The 17,723-nt window shown below is 40.8% G+C and overlaps 1 protein-coding gene across 11 annotated transcripts in view; it reads left to right on the forward strand.

Moving 5' to 3' along the window:
* Window positions 1-17,723, forward strand: part of DLGAP2 (DLG associated protein 2) — a 1,068,027-nt gene that overhangs the window by 1,019,524 nt on the left and 30,780 nt on the right. For all 11 annotated transcript variants that reach the window (XM_056565689.1, XM_056565688.1, XM_056565692.1 and 8 more), the window contains one exon: window positions 1,479-1,570. In XM_056565689.1, coding sequence (XP_056421664.1) covers window positions 1,479-1,570 — 92 coding nt within the window. The remainder of the gene's footprint in view (window positions 1-1,478; window positions 1,571-17,723) is intronic.

Consider the following 17,723-nt stretch of genomic DNA (forward strand, 5'->3'; position numbering starts at 1 on the left):
ATCTGCCTACGTTTCGCGTTCGAAAAAAAATCCGCCAGGAAATGAGAGTCCCATTGAAGTCAATGGGTTTCTGCGGCAGAAATCAGTCTCAAGAAAGAGTACCGCCTTTCTTCATGCGGAAATTTCTAAGCGGATTTTCAAAGCGGATTTTCCGCTTCACAAATTCCGAAGTGTGAATTTGTGAACAGAAACCCATTCACTACACTGGACATTTTAGCAAGCGGAATTTCTGACGGAAATTTTACGTCTGAATTTTTGTCGGAAATTTCGTAATCTGAACCTAGCCTAATAGTGTTGAAAATGTTTTGTACTGAGAAATGGGCTAAAATTTCTCCAAGCCGATGTGCAGAACTATTCAACAAGTACCATAAACATTTACATGCAGTAATTTCTGCACAAGGAGATAATGCCAGATACTGAACACTATGGTTCGCATAGATAGACAATATAGAGAAGTATATAAATAAAAAGTACACGAAAAGGCAAAAGAGCATAAATAATTCTATATATGTTATGTCATAGCAATATCTTTGTGACTTTGCCATGCCTGTGGAGCTGTTCTAACATAACATGCCAAGCTTGTTTTGACTCCGTATAATGAACACCTGATATAGAATAATGCTTTCTGCTCTCACGCCTGTGGTTGGAAATGTACATGAAGCTATTAAGAGACATAATTACACATCCCCTAGAATGGCTTCATCAATCTGTTTCACGGTTCCTACACATTCCCATTTAGTGGGATTTATTCAGACTTGGTTGTTGATGGTTGATTTGTTTTACGTTTGTTAAAAGTTCTGTAGGCCCGATGTACACAGTTCCAATTTGGAGAATTTGTAACGTTAAGCGCGCTGTATAATTTAACTAAGGTATTTATGATGACCATTTAAACACATTATTTACTAAATGTTCAGTAATAAATAGATAATAAATGTTATCAATTTCAAATGCAGGAATTGACGTCTATTAAGATTTTTATGTAACAGTGTTGCTAATTGTCTTATCACTTATTAGTGACTACATCATGTAAACCATTTTTAACGGTGGGTTGGCACATATGTTTGTGAAAATATACAAAAACTGCTATTGTCCAACTGTATACCTTCCAGAGGTAAAGTTCACAGAGATGGAATGCACAGATTCTGTTGCACTGTGCACACAGCAGAATTTCTGTGACAGATGTTTCTGACACTGGAGTTCTATCAACTCATTTATCCTTTCTGCAGACTTCGCACGGAATGCATAGCCATCTATGAGACTGCACATTCCTTTGCGGTCTTAATAATTTGCTTCATTGTATTTCTTTGTAAGATCTCAGTCTGCTGCATTTAAGAGGCTGATCACCAGGGGTGCAGGGAGTCAAATTCCTGTTGATCTAATTTGGGCCAAATTCTTCTCCTGGTTTGTTGCTCTTAATTCATATTTTAAGTGTGGCCTGTGTTTTTATCATACAGTTAATATGGTGTTTTTATGTTCAGATCTAGGAAAAATCCGGAGTGCAGTAGGAAGTGCACAGTTGCTCATGTCCCAAAAGTTTCAGCAGTTTTATTGGCTTTGTCAGCAAAATTTGGTAAGTTAACATTGCAGTACTTTATATTGCTTTATTTTTATGCTTAACTTTTCCCAGAAGGTGAAGGAGGGTATCGAGGTGCCTAAATATTTTGTACTTTTATAACTTTCACATTTTAAAATTTTGTGGCCTACATATTGTATTATTTTAGGACTTACATTTAGTCTTTTATTTAACTTATAGGACACTTTTGTTAAATTAATGTAAAAAAAAAAAGTTACATTAATGTTGTGTGATAAACACAAATCAAATGGCTGTCATCTGCGCAAAGACATTATGTCAACTTACAAGTTATTTCGCCTTTTGGTTTACACATTTCTTCTGATTTTCAGTTGCAATCCACAGATTTTGGCAATGCACATGATATGGAAGGGTTTTATAAACTGAGCCTTTTTGTGAAAAGGCGCAAAAAAGGTGCAAAGCCACTGAAAAGTCTCTAAAACGACACCAGCCCAGACTTAGCTTAGCTTTTTGGCGTATGTGAAGAGAGAAATTTCAGAAGATGTCTATCTGCACAAAATTTATCAAATGCTCTGTGACCATTTAATAAATTTGGTTCTCCTACACATTAGGCTGGGTTCACACTATGTTTTCTCCCATACGGGAGCGCATACAGCAGGGGGAGCTGAAACTTGCGCTCCCGTATGCCTTCGTATGCGCTCCCGTATGTCATTCATTTCAATGAGCCGGCCAGAGTGAAAAGTTCGGTCCGGTCGGCTCATTTTTGCGCTGTATGCGCTTTTTCCCCGGACCTAAAACTGTGGTCAACCACAGTTTTAGGACCGGTTGTAAAAGCACATACAGCGCAAAAATGAGCGACCGGACCGAACGTTTCCCTCCGGCCAGCTCATTGAAATGAATGACATACGGGAGCGCATATGAAGGCATACGGGAGCACGAGGTTTCAGCTCCCCCCTTCCGTATGCGCTACCGTATGGGAGAAAACGTAGTGTGAACCCAGCCTTACCAGCACACAAAAAAAAGGTGTAGAAAAATGCATCACTTACACTACAATGATAAATGCTGGCCATAGTGTGAATGGAGCCTTACCTGATGAATGATTGTCTTGGTAAAAAATTGGCTGTTTTGGTGAACAAATACCTATATAAGTACTTTAAGGCTAGGTTCAGACTATGGAATCTCCAGGCAGAAAATTTCCGCCCGGAGATTCCGAGTGCGGCCAGTGCCGGCTGAATCAGTCGGCGCTAGGACCGTGCGGACACTGCAGTCTCCAATAGACTGCAATGTGTTCCACGCGGATTTCCGCCTGAAGAAAGAGCACCGCCTTTCTTCAGGTGGAAATTTCTACGCAGATTTTCTAAGCGGAGTGTGAATTTGTGAATGGAAACCCATTCACTACACTAGACATTTTAGCAAGCGGAATTTCTGACGAAAATTTTACGACTGAATTTCTGTCGGAAATTCCGTAGTCTGAACCTAGCCTAAGAGTTTAATTTAGAAAAGGACTACTGTCATTGCACTGTCAACTTGGTAAAATAAAGAAACCTTACACTTTGGGGAGATTTATCATTGAAGTTCTGGTCATAGTCTGCTTTAGTTGCATGTTATCTACTGTACTTAAGACTTATTAATGAAAAGTCCCACAATGTATAATAAATTTCACACAACTACACTAAAGCCTAAGGAATGACCTCAGAGCACAATTTCTGAAGTTAAGAATTAAAGAATTCTACATTAGTTGTAGTGGGCAAGGTTTTGGCGACATTAGCAGTGGGGAATATGTGCAATTTGTGAAGTTTTGTCTTAAAATGGCCATGAGAATAAGTAAAGGAAATTAAAGACTGGAATACAGATGCAGTATCACTAAGATCACAGTGAAATGTTTTTTTTTTTTTTTTTATCAACGAGTCAGACAAAAGAAGAAGAAATTGAGCTTCTAGCTGAACATGTATTTTCATTTAAACTTTGTAAAGTTGAAGGCAATATTGTAATAGAAGCTAGTCACAAAGTTTAAGCTGGGTTTAACCCCTTAAGGATCGGGGTTTTTTCCGTTTTTGCATTTTCGTTTTTTGCTCCTTGCCTTTAAAAAATCATAACTCTTTCAATTTTGCACCTAAAAATCCATATGATTGCTTATTTTTTGCGCCACCAATTCTACTTTGTAATGAGGTCAGTCATTTTGCCCAAAAATCTACGGTGAAACGGAAAAAAAATCATTGTGAGACAAAATTTGAAAAAAAACGCTGTTTTGTAAATTTTGGGGGCTTCCGTTTCTACGTAGTAAATTTTTCGGTAAAAATGACACTTTATCTTTATTCTGTAGGTTCATACTATTAAAATGATACCCTACTTATATAGTTTTGATTTTGTCGTACTTCTGGAAAAAATCATAACTTCATGCAGGAAAATTAATAAGTTTGAAAATTGTCATCTTCTGACCCCTATTACTTTTTTATTTTTCCGCGTATGGGGCGGTATGAGGGCTCATTTTTTGCGCCGTGATCTGAAGTTTTTAACAGTATCATTTTTGCATTGATAGGACTTATTGATCGATTTTTATTTACACTGTGTTTTTTTTTTATGGGAAAAGGGGGGTGATTCAAACTTTTAATAGGGGAGGGGTTAAATGATCTTTATTCACTTTTTTTTTTTTTGCAGTGTTATAGCTCCCATAGGGACCTATAACACTGCACACACTGATCTATTACATTGATCACTGGTTTCTCATAGGAAACCAGTGATCAATGATTCTGCCGCTTGACTTCTCTCAGGCACTGGATCTCAGGCACTGAGCAGTCATTCAGCGATCGGACAGCGAGGAGGCAGGTAGGGATCCTCCAGCTATCCTGTAAGCTGTTCGGGATGCCGCGATTTCGCCGCAGCTATCCCGAACAGCCCACTGAGCTAACCGGCATACTTTCATTTTAGACGCGGCGTTCAACTTTGAACGCCGCGTCTAAAGGGTTAATAGCGCGCGGCACCGCGTTCAATGCCGCGCGCTATTAGCCATAGTCGGGCCCGACCCGCTATGACACAGGGCCACGCCGTGGCCCCGCGTTATAGATCGGGTGCGTACACATGACGTTCCAGTACGCCATGTGTCCTTAAAGGGGGTAAACCCCTTTCCAGAACTATGATATACAGGTACATTATGTGATGAGCGAGAGCGTATCGTGGGCTGAAGAGTTGGTTTGGTGCCATAAATGGCATATGCCCACTGCTATCAGCAGCTCACATCTGCCAGTAATGACAGACACACGGGAAATCCTGCTAATTCCTAGCATGTAGTGGCTCCATGGCCCCTGGTGTGGATGTGTTGCTAAGCAGGCCTTACCTTGCCCTGTGCCTCTACTATGCCCAGGGACATGCACAGACATTTTGGAGGGCAGGGGCTCAAATAAAATAAAGGGCACTGTTCATTATAAAAATAAAAATAAATGTTAGTAAAAGCCTTACATATGTTTAAGGGGAACTCTAGTACAGAACATCTTACTCTCTCCTACTCACAGGATAGGGGATAAGTATCTGATTACAGGGGATCCGACTGCTGGGACCCATTTCTATCTCCTGCCCAGCACCCCGGCTCTTCTCATGTATGGAGCGATCTAAGCACCGTGCATGGATTCCTGTTGACCACTGCACAAAGCAGTGGCAAACACACCCCTCCATGTATCTCTGGCTCCCCAATGTATCTCTGGCTCCCCCATAAAGATACATAAAGGGACATGTCGGGCACCTCTTCGTGCAGTGGTCGACAGTAATCCATGCTTAGATCGTTCAATACATGAGAAGAGCCGGGTGCTGGGAAGGAGAGAGTGGGGAGGGGGGTCCCAGCGGTCGGACTCTGTGGATAAGGGATAAGATGTTCTGTATCAGAGTTCTCTCTGAATTCCTGAGGTAGGGGCCTCCGTTGTCATGTCAGCTAAATAGGACCCTGCATCACCCCACGTAGGTCCCGATCAGCCCCCCTAAAACCCACTGGCACCAGTAGTTTGCACTTTTAGATGCCACAATCAAGTTTGATCACAGCATGTAAAGTGTTAGTGCCGGATATTTTTTAATAGAAGTAATTTACAAATCTGTTCCACTGGAGTACCCCTTTAAGCTTCACACAGCTTGATGATGTAGCAAATGATTTTTCAAATGTTTTGTTTGATATAGGTGGAAAATGCCTTGTAGAGCACTGTTTTGCACACGCAGGGAAGTTGGTATACTTTTGCATACTAAAAAGGCATTTTTTTTAGACAATACATTTGTTACCACAAGTAGTCTACCAACACTACCAAAAAGTGACTAGCCACTAGTGTAGTTGTGAAAAACAGTTTTTTTTTGTGCAAATCAGCAGTTGTGCTAAAAATGCTACTAAAAAAGAACAAATGCTTAAAGGAAAGCAATGATAAATTTCCCCCTTTGTTGTCTACAGCATCTAAGTAATTTTCTTCATGGTTTATAAACAAGGGACTATGAGAGGTATATTTATCAAAATCTGTGCAGAGGAAAAGTTGTCCAGTTGCCCATAGCAACCAATAAGCTTGCTTCTTTCATTTTTAACAAGGCCTCTGCAAAATAAAAGAAGCGATCTGATTGGTTACTATGGGCAACTAAACAACTTTTCTTCTGTACAGGGTTTGATAAATCTCCCCAGCAGTGTTTATCCATGACTTAGGTTTGCATAGGAGCAGTAGTCACAAAAAGGGAGGATATTTTTAATTACGATTTTGCTAAAATGTTTATTTGTTATATTAGATGCATTTTAGCAAAAAGAACAATATTAGTTACATGGGTGGGCATAGCCAGCCTTCAAGAAGTAAGGGAAACAATATAGATCCTTATTCAAATGACAAAATAACCTCTGTTAAATAGCACCTGAATGGTCACGTTTCCTGCTCTGTATAAGCTAACTTAATAACACACGTTGGTGTCCAGAAGAACATTCACATTGTAATGTCACTCAATAGTTCAAAACAGAAGACAGTTTATAAATCAATGGTGCTGAAGTGCCTTAAATGTCAGAATAGATTTTGCATCCATCAGGCCATGTGTTAAAAGCTTCCTTGCTATCAGAACCATGCAGTTGTTCACATGAAGTACCTGACATATTGGTAAGACAAGATCTAGGCGACTAGTTGTATATGAAGAAATAAATGATCTATTACCTGAATATATGCAAGGACAAATCTGTTGTAGACTAAGCAAAGGAATCCAGTCCGTGATGGAAAAATACTCAAAAACAGACATATTAGGTACTGAAACGTTACAGTGCCTTCACTCAGTATAGGATTTTCTGAAGGTAGCGCTTATAAACAATGTCTATATTGTATGTAAATCTGACATTTATTACATAACAAAACCACTGGGTGTCAACACATAGACACATATAGAATAAACACCTCCTGTATTTTTTCCAAGACTGTGATATTATTCTACTCATATCAGAATATGTCAAGCCAAAAGGAAAGATGTTATTCAGTATTTTCATGTAAAAAGTTGTTTAAACGCTGCTAGTACTCATAGGGAAATGCCCACACTGAGCAACTGACAGCTTTTTATCTATCTACAGTCAGACTCGTTGTGGACGGTATAAACAGGACTTAGACTCTCTCTGAGTACTGGCAGCATTAACTCCTGTGACTTTGGAGTGGTTGATCGGTTCACTGTGCGGCTTCTGCTTTAAAAAGAAATTGTTACTAAAATCTCCTTTTATTAAAGCAATTTCTTGTTGGAAGAGTTAAACAGTCCTGACTGTTTAACTGTTTAATAACCATGATCTGTGAATGTGGCATGATTAAAGGGTACTCTTTCATTTAGTTGGTTCTACGGAGTCCATTTTAGGACATCGTCAGTCGTCAGCTATAACTCCGTCCTCAGTCAGGTGAAACAGTGTCCCACCTCCTCCCTCAGACCAATTGCCGTCAGTCGTCAGCTGGAACTCAGTCCTCAGTCAGGTGAAACGGTGTCCCGCCTCCTACCTCACACCAATCGCCGTCCTCCTTCAGCCACAACTCTATCCTCCCTTCATCCAAAACTCCGTCGTCCAAAACGCCGTCATGCCTCAGACGATTCTTCCTCAGACACAACTTCCTGCCGCATAGCAGAGCCGACGCTGCACAGCATTGTATAGCAGAGTCGAAACTGTGAAACTTGCACGTGTATTACAGACACTACATGTGCTACAGAGTCTGTATGGCAGAGCCGACTTTGAATAGCATGTACAGCCGAACCTGTATAGCAGAGAGCCAACACTGACTCTGCTCTGCTACACGGCAGAAAAGCTTTATGTCTGAGAGATGACGGAGTTTCGGATGAGAGACTTTAGGATGACAAAGGAGGGAGGAGGGTGTTGCAGCTGACACCTGACAGAGATTGGCCTGAGGGAGGAGGCTGGGCACGGTTTCACCTGAGAGAGGATGGAGTTACGGCTGACGACTGACAATGTCCTAAAATAGACACCGTACGGGTCAATGTGTTTCCCCGTTACCCAATGGAAGACTGGGAAACCCTTTTGCAGTCAGCCCTGGGGACCTAGAAAGAATTTCAGGGCTGTCAATTCAGTAAGTCTGCTGGGAGGCCACACTAAGTGTTGCCTTTACAGCAGTTCGTGTCATAGTGGCATAGATCCGAAGATATTAACATTTAGAACTGCGCTAATACATTATAGTATAAAATATAGTTATAAAATAGTTGTCTCTTAATGGGATTGAATAAATGTGATTAAAAAAATAATGACATAAAGTGCAAAAAAATCTGAAATAATAAAATTGGTAATTAAAGGGTTATCCAGCCGATTTTGCTCTAAAATCAAACATAAAATGAAACATATATAATTGCTACCCTTGCCTGACAATCCATCTAGTCCAAAAACATCCTGTCGTATAGCAGCTGCTAGTCTTTTCCCCACCCACAATTAGCATAATATCCTCCCTCCTATGACTCACACACACCTAGATCTCCTAGTAAATGCTCTTAGCTCATTTCCCTGCTTCCACCTCCTGCACAGAGCCTGCTGCGTTTGACCAGAGTTTCCCAACCAGTGTGCCTACAGCTGATGCAAAACTACCCCTTTCAGCATGCCCTAGCTGCCTTTGTCAGGAGAGCTGAGCAGGTCACATGGTTAGGAAAGCAGTGAATATAGATAAGGTGTTTATGGCCTTGGCCAATCACAGCCCATCAAATATTGCACAGCACTTGGCTCCCTTTTAGCTGTAGCACCTGGCTCCCTTTTATGCTATGCTGTGACATCCCGGACCCAAAAAAGGAGTGCCGCTCATTTCAGCTGAACTGCTCTCAGCTTCCGGCAGGGGAAAACAGTGAATTTTACCACTATCTTAGCTTACAACCAGTAACTGACAATGATCAATATTATATTAATATTTACATGTTGCAGTTAAAGCAATAAGAAAACATTTCACTGGAGTACTCTTAAGTATTAAAAACATTTTATTGGGCATACAATAAACTACAAATTTTAGTTTTCTACTGTAATAATAATAATATAAAGAATAAATGTAACAAGTAATTTATTGTGAAATGTCAAAAAATAATTCTGAAAACCACTTGCTATACTTAACCAAATTCTCTAGAAACATACAAATAAAAAGGACAGCATTCCTGATAACATTAAGTTTATTGGACTGATTAACCCCTTAAGGACGAAGGGCGTACATGTACACCCTGCAACCGCTCCCCTTCTGTGACGTGTGCTCAGCTCCTGAATAGAAACTGCGGGGTCCCGATCAGCTGAGAGGAGGGCCCTTACCTGCCTTCTTGCCATCTGTGCATCAGTCAGCCATGGCAACCTTGAGCAATGGAGCACCAATAACACTGATTAGTGCTATGCTATGGCATAACATTGTTCAGAGTATAAATGATTGCATGTTATGGGGACTAAAAAATTGTGGGGAAAAAAATATGCAAACAAAATTACGGGTTCGTAAATATCCGAACTATAAAAATATATAAAGTTAATTAAACCACACGGATAATGGCATATACGTAAAAAAAATATCACATTCTAGAATTGCGACGAACTCCAGCTCGGTGCAGATCAATGTGCCATCTTTATTTACTTGGAGCTACGTGGATCACAGGTACAACAGGATGTGACGCATTTCAGCCAGGTGCTGGCCTTACTCGTACAATGAATCCACTGCGTGAATCGTATATATAGGCATGGGAAGAGTCCTGAATGCACAACAGGGGTGTAGGAACCCGCATAGAATTCCTTGTAGAACCATTAGATATAGAATTTTTACAACAATGTGAAATATTCACAAGTCGATTAAAAACAATATATAATACCACAATTGTGAAAATAACCATATAAGAAAAAAATGAATGAATAAAATAGTGCATTACTTTATTTGAAGTGTTATAAAATAATTATATTAATAAAATATATGAATGAGAGAAGTATGTAAATATGCATAAACTTATGAAAGCCGCAACCAAGTAGAACATGGTACAGATTTTGAGTAACCTGAATACTTACTCAAATGCAGATATAGATTACACATACATTCCGTCATTCTATCAGTAATGTTGAAACTAGGGAGCATTTCCAGCTATGAGACAGAAAACAATATGTTGAACCGCACGCATGTGAATAAGCGCATATGGTATTGGAAACAAATTATTTGCGCGGCTTAGTTTCAAAGCTAAAAACGCCTCTAGCTAAAAAAAAAAAAAAAAGAATGCCTATATATACTGAAAGCTGGAAAGAATTAGAGATATATTTTGTAATTTCAAAAATGATATAAACATAAAAAAAACTCATAATCCTTGTCAGGATAGATGTTGATATGAATGGGTATACACTGATATTATGATTTCCAATAATTGTTGCTACAAAAACAAAGAAACAATGAGCATAATGAGAAAAAATAAAAAAAATTGTAAAAACTGAAATAAAAAGGAGGAAAAAGGGAGGAATAATTTAGATTATAATTATATTTCACAGATGTTCAATAATGGAGAATGACATCCTGTCTGATGTTAAAGGGGTTCTCCGGTGCTTAGACATCTTATCCCCTATCCAAAGGGTAGGGGATAAGATGCCTGATCGCGGGAGTTCCGCCGCTGGGGACCCCCGTGAGCACGTGGCACCCCGTTTGTAATCAGTCCCCGGAGCGCGTTCGCTCCGGGTCTGATTACCAGCGACCACAGGGCCGGTGGCGTGAGACGTCATGCCTCCGCCCCCGTGTGACATCACACTCCGCCCCTCAATGCAAGCCTATGGGAGGGGGCGTGACATAGGCTTGCAAAGTTATAGGTGGTCAAAATAGGGCGATTTTAGATTACTGATTTTGTACAAAAAGTTTTTGATTTTTTTTAAGTGGTACAAAAATATAAAAGTTTCTAGCCATGGGTATCATTTTAATCGTATTGACCCACAGAATAAAGAACACATATCAATATTACCGTAAATTGTACAGTGTGAAAACGAACCCCTACAAAATGTGCAAAATTTTGGTTTTCATTTAAATTTCCTCCCTAAAAATTTTTTTTGGGGGGGTTCGCCGTACATTTTATGGTAAAATGAGAGGTTTCATTACAAAGTACAATTGGTCACGCAAAAAACAAGCCCTTATATGGGTCTGTAGATGGAAAAATAAAAGAGTTATGGATTTTAGAAGGCAAGGAGGAAAAGACAAAATCGCTAAAACAAAATTGGCCTGGTCCTTAAAGGGGTATTCCAGGTCAAAACTTTTTTCATATATCAACTGGCTCCGGAAAGTTAAACAGATTTTTAAATTACTTCGTAAATCTTAATCCTTGCAATAGTTATTAGCTTCTGAAGTTGTGTTGTTTTTTTCTGTCTAACTGCTTTCTGATGACTCACGTTCCGGGACGTGACATCATCATTGAGCAGTTAGACAGAAAACTTCAGAAGCTAATAATTATTGAAAGGATTAACATTTTTTAATAGAAGTAATTTACAAATCTGTTTAACTTTCCGGAGCCAGTTGATATATAAAAAAAAAAGTGTTTGCCTGGAATACCCCTTTAAGGTGAAAATGGGCTTGGTCATTAAGGGGTTAATATATCCCGGCATGTGTGAGATATACGGCTGGAGCATGTTATCCGTCCACTCACACAGCCTCTCATTTAATGAAGAAATACCAGCAACGATTGGCCTCATTTGTGGTGGAAAAACATTTTTGTGGATTTTGGGCAAGGAATGGAATATTGGCACCACTGGGTGCTCCACAATGAGAAAATCTGCTATTTTTTGTGTGTAAATATTCCATTCCTTTCCCCCAATTGAACCAGATCATTAAGTTCTTTGCGCAAAGATGGCGTTGGATTCCCCGACAGTGGCCTGTATGTTGTAAAATCAGTTAACATTTGTGTATTTAAGAGACAATACAGAACGCTGTCGAGGAGAACAACACCACCTTCCTTATCCGCTTGCCTGATTATCAGGTCTTCCCACTTTTCTAATTGTGACAAAGCCTTTCTCTGATCATATTTTAGATTATTATGATGTTTGTGTTTTACAATGTTTTTAGCAAAGTTTGTAAGTTCAACTGCATCTTGGAATCTATCCAAAGAGGCCGTGCGTGAAGCTACCGCGTAAAAATCTGGATTAGAAGTATTAAAAATAGGGATATCTTTACTAACATTTTTTATCCCACATCTCCTGTAAATCCGATTGTACCTGCAGATCACTAAATAATATACTCTGGGGTTGTTTTCATATAATTACCAGCAATAAACACATCTTTAAGCAGCATATCATTGTCATGCATGTTAGTTATATTATCATAATTGGATTCTTGAGAATGCAATAATGATAATATAACTAATATAATGATAAAATAACTAACATGCATGACAATGATATGCTGCTTGAATATACAACAACCCCAGAGTATATTATTTAGTGATCTGCAGGTACAATCGGATTTACAGGAGATGTGGGATAAAAATGTTAGTAAAGATATCCCTATATTTAATACTCCTAAACCAGATTTTTACCCGGTAGTTGATTTTTGGGGGAAAGGAATGGAATATTTACACACAAAAAAAACAGATTTTCTCATTGTGGAGCACCCAGTGGTGCCAATATTCCATTCCTTGCCCAAAATCCTCAAAAATGTCTTTCCACCACAAATGAGGCCAATCATTACTGGTATTTCTCCATTAAATGAGAGGCTGTGTGAGTGGATGGATAACATGCTCCATCCGTATATCTCACACATGCCGGGATATATTTAAGGCGTTATCCAGGAAAAACTGTTTTTTATATATCAACTGGCTCCAAAAAGTTAAACAGATTTGTAAATTATCTATTAAAAAATCTTAATCCTTTCAGTACTTATGAGCTTCTGAAGTTAAGGTTGTTCTTTTCTGTCTAAGTGTTCTCTGATGACACGTGTCTCGGGAACCGCCCAGTTTAGAAGAAAATCCCCATAGCAAACCTCTTCTAAACTGAGCGGTTCCCGAGACACGTGTCAACAGAGAGCACTTAGACAGAAAAGAACAACCTCAACTTCAGAAGCTCATAAGTACTGAAAGGATTAAGATTTTTTAATAGAATTAATTTACAAATCTGTTTAACTTTCTGGAGCCAGTTGATATATAAAAAAAATTTTTTTCCTGGATAACCCCTTTAACCCCTTAAGGACCCAGGACGTACTAGAACGTCCTGGCACCCTGGGCTTTAAGGACAAGTACGTCCTGGTGTTTCTCCGGTCTCTGCCGCGCCCCGGGCAGAGATCGGAAGCGGATGCCTGTTGAAATGCTTCAGCAGGCATCCAGGGCAAACGCCGAGGGGGGCCATGTCTGTCTCCCATGTCGGCGATCGCCGCAAATCGCGAGGGAAATCGCCCCTGCGATCTGCGGCGATACCGGGCTGATCGGGTCTCTGGGACCCGACCGCCCGGTAATTTAGCATGATCCCGGTTGTCACAGAAAGCCAGGACCATGCTTAAGTATAGGAGCGAGGTGGCAAGCCTGCCACCTCTTCCTATCTCCTGCGATTCTTCGGTTAGCAGGGGGGTTACTTCCTCCCGCCCTGCCCGGGCCCTGGAAGTCCGGAGAGGACGGGAGGAAGACCGGAGGACGCGGCGGGGGACTGGGGAGTGCTGGGGACCGGCCCCGGTACTTACCTTGTCCCTGAAGACCCGGATCTCGGTGGCGGAGACGGCGGCGGTGGCGACAGGTGAGTGAATCTTCGGCGGCGGCGCGGGACCTTTGCAGCAGTCCAGACCGCCGTAAAGCTATCTGGACTGCTCCATCTGGTCCCCTTACACTACAACTCCCAGCATGCCCAGACAGCACTTGGCGTCTGGGCATACTGGGAGTTGTAGTTTTGCAACATCTGGAAGGGCACAGATTGGGAACCACTGTATTAGTGGTCTGCAAACTGTAGTCCTCCAGATGTTGCAAAACTACAACTCCAAGCATGCTGGGAGCTCTAAAGATGTTGCCGAACTACTACTTCCAGCATGCCTGAGAATGTTTGGGAGTTGTGGTTTTGCAACAACTGGAGGCACACTGGTTGGGAAACATTGTGTGTTTGCTAATTCAGTGTTTCCCAACTCGTGTGCCTCCAGCTGTTGCAAAACTATAACTACCAGCATGCACTGATAGACTGTGCATGCTGGGAGTTGTAGTTTTGCAACAGCTGGAGGTTCTGTACATTCACATGGGCAGGGTACAGGGTACATTCACATGGGCAGGGGGCTTACAGTGAGTATCAGGCTTCAAGTTTGCGATGCAGCAAATTTTGCACGGCAGCTCAAACTCGCAGCAGGAAACTCGCTGTAATCCCCCACCCATGTGACTGTACCCTAAAAACGCTACACTACACTAACACAAAATAAAAAGTAAAAAACACTACATATACACATACCCCTACACAGCCCCCCTCCCCAATAAAAATGAAAAACGTCTGGTACGCCACTGTTTCCAAAATGGAGCCTCCAGCTGTTGCAAAACAACAACTCCCAGTATTGCCGGACAGCCGTTGACTGTCCAAGCATGCTGGGAGTTTTTCAACAGCTGGAGGCACTCTGTTTGGGAATCACTGGCGTAGAATACCCCTATGTCCACTCCTATGCAAATCCCTAATTCAGGCCACAAATGTGCATGGCGCTCTCTCACTTTGGAGCCCTGTCGTATTTCAAGGCAACAGTTTAGGGCCACATATGGGGTATCGCTGTACTCGGGAGAAATTGCGTAACAAATTTTGGGGGGCTTTTTCTCCTTTCACCCCTTATGAAAAGGTGAAGTTGGGGTCTACACCAGCATGTTAGTGTAAAAAAATAAATTTTTTACACTAACATGCTGGTGTTGCCCTATACTTTTCATTTTGACAAGAGGTAAAAGGGGGAAAAATCCCCCCAAAATTTGTAATGCAATTTCTCCCGACTACGTAGATACCCCATATGTGGGCGCAAAGTGCTCTGGGGGCGCACAACAAGGCCCAGAAGGGAGAGTGCTCCATGTACATTTGAGGTGATTTGCACAGGGGTGGCTGATTGTTACAGCGGTTTTGATAAACGCAAAAAAAATAAAAACCCCACATGTGACCCCATTTTGGAAACTACACCCCTCACGGAATGTAATGAGGGTTGCAATGAGAATTTACACCCCACTGGTGTCTGACAGATCTTTGGAACAGTGGGCTGTGCAAATTAAACATTTTAGTACAGCTCCAGAGATCTGACAGACACCAGTGGGGGGGGGGGGGGGGGGAAATGCTCACTGTACCCCTTGTTACGTTCCTCAAGGGGTCTAGTTTCCAAAATGGTAGGCCATGTGGGTATTTTTTGCTGTTCTGGCACCATAGGGGCTTCCTAAATGTGACATGCCCCCGAGCAAAATCTGCTCTCAAAAAGCCAAATATGACTCATTCTCTTCTGAGCATTGTAGTTCACCCGTAGTTCACTTCAGGTGAACTTATGCGGTACCTCCATACTCAGAAGAGATGGGATTATAAATTTGAAATTTGGGGGGAAACACACATTTTAGTGAATTTATTTTTTTTTTTTTACATATGCAAAAGTCGGGAAACACCTGTGGGGTATTAAGGCTCACTGTACCCCTTGTTACGTTCCTCAAGGGGTCTAGTTTCCAAAATGGTATGCCATGTGTCTTTTTTTTTTCTGTCCTGGCACCATAGGGGCTTCCTAAATGCGACATGCCCCCCGAGCAAAATTTGCTCTCCAAAAGCCAAATATGACTCCTTCTCTTCTGAGCATTGTAGTTCGCCCGTAGTGCACTTCAGGTCAACTTATGGGGCACCTCCATACTCAGAAGAGATGGGGGTTACAAATTTTGGGGGTATTTTTTGCTATTAACCCTTGCAAAAATTTGAAATTTGGGGGGGAAACACACATTTTTTTTTTTACATATGCAAAAGTCGTGAAACCCCTGTGGGGTATTAAAGCTCACTTTATTTCTTGTTACGTTCCTCAAGGGGTCTAGTTTCCAAAATGGTAGGCCATGTGGGTATTTTTTGCTGTTCTGGCACCATAGGGGCTTCCTAAATGTGACATGCCCCCGAGCAAAATCTGCTCTCAAAAAGCCAAATATGACTCATTCTCTTCTGAGCATTGTAGTTCACCCGTAGTGCACTTCAGGTGAACTTATGCGGTACCTCCATACTCAGAAGAGATGGGATTATAAATTTGAAATTTGGGGGGAAACACACATTTTAGTGAAATTATTATTATTTTTTTTACATATGCAAAAGTCGGGAAACACCTGTGGGGTATTAAGGCTTTGCTGTTCTGGCACCATAGGGGCTTCCTAAATGCAACATGCCGCCCCAAAAACCATTTCAGAAAAACGTACTCTCCAAAATCCCCTTGTCGCTCCTTCGCTTCTGAGCCCTCTACTGCGCCCGCCGAACACTTTACATAGACATATGAGGTATGTGCTCCCTCGAGAGAAATTGGGCTACAAATATAAGTATACATTTTCTCCTTTTACCCCTTGTAAAAATAAAAAAATTGGGTCTACAAGAACATGCGAGTGTAAAAAATGAAGATTGTGAATTTTCTCCTTCACTTTGCTGCTATTCCTGTGAAACACCTAAAGGGTTAAAACGCTGACTGAATGTCATTCTGAATACTTTGGGGGGTGCAGTTTTTATAATGGGGTCATTTGTGGGGTATTTCTAATATGAAGACCCTTCGAATCCACTTCAAACCTGAACTGGTCCCTGAAAAATTGTGAGTTTGGAAATTTTGTGAAAAATTGGAAAATTGCTGCTGAACTTTGAAGCCCTCTGGTGTCTTCCAAAAGTAAAAACATGTCAATTTTATGATGCAAACATAAAGTGGACATATTGTATATGTGAATAAAATTTTTTTGGGGGGAATATCCATTTTCCTTACAAGCAGAGAGCTTCAAAGTTAGAAAAATGATAAATTTTCAAATTTTTGGATTTTTCACCAAGAAAGGATGCAAGTTACCACAAAAGTTTACCACTATGTTAAAGTAGAATATGTCACGAAAAAACAATCTCGTAATCAGAATGATAAGTAAAAGCATTCCAGAGTTATTAATGTTTAAAGTGACAGTGGTCAGATGTGCAAAAAATGGCCGGGTCCTAAGGTGTAAAATGGCTGGGTCCTTAAGGGGTTAAAGATACCCAGCAGGTTTTGGCCTCACTAGACAAATTAGAGTGGCAGGATCATTACTGCTGGATAACTGCTGATGTTACAGCGTTATACTCTATTATCCCTCATCAATTGGCTTTAGTTGCTTTGAGCTGGTTCTGGAAACATTTTTCTTCCTATTTGTTAGATCTGCAGGAGTATTTGGTTTTAGTTGTTGAATATCTTTTGACTTACAATTTTTTTTTATGTTTGATGGCCAATACCACCTGCAGATCACGGGAGCTTTGATGGGGAGGAAATTCTCTCTCGATAACATTTATATTTGTTGGTGGGAGAGGGAGAATCTTTTCGCACCCCATAATCCTTATACTTCCTCGGTTAAATGGTATGGTCGCTAACAGAGAGGGGGTATCCAGCATGGAGCATTAAAAGGGCTTGTCAAATAGCTGAAAACAAAGATAGGACGAGTATGATCCATCCTGATGCGGATACAACAGATAAGCGAAAAAACTCAATACATCTACTAAAAATAATAACGTTGTTTTTTCCACTCCGTATAGTAAACAATTTGGATCAATCTCTAATAGTATCCAAAAATATATGCCCATCATTACAGCAGA

This window comes from Hyla sarda, chromosome 3 (assembly GCF_029499605.1).
Source record: "Hyla sarda isolate aHylSar1 chromosome 3, aHylSar1.hap1, whole genome shotgun sequence".
Lineage (NCBI taxonomy): Eukaryota > Metazoa > Chordata > Amphibia > Anura > Hylidae > Hyla > Hyla sarda.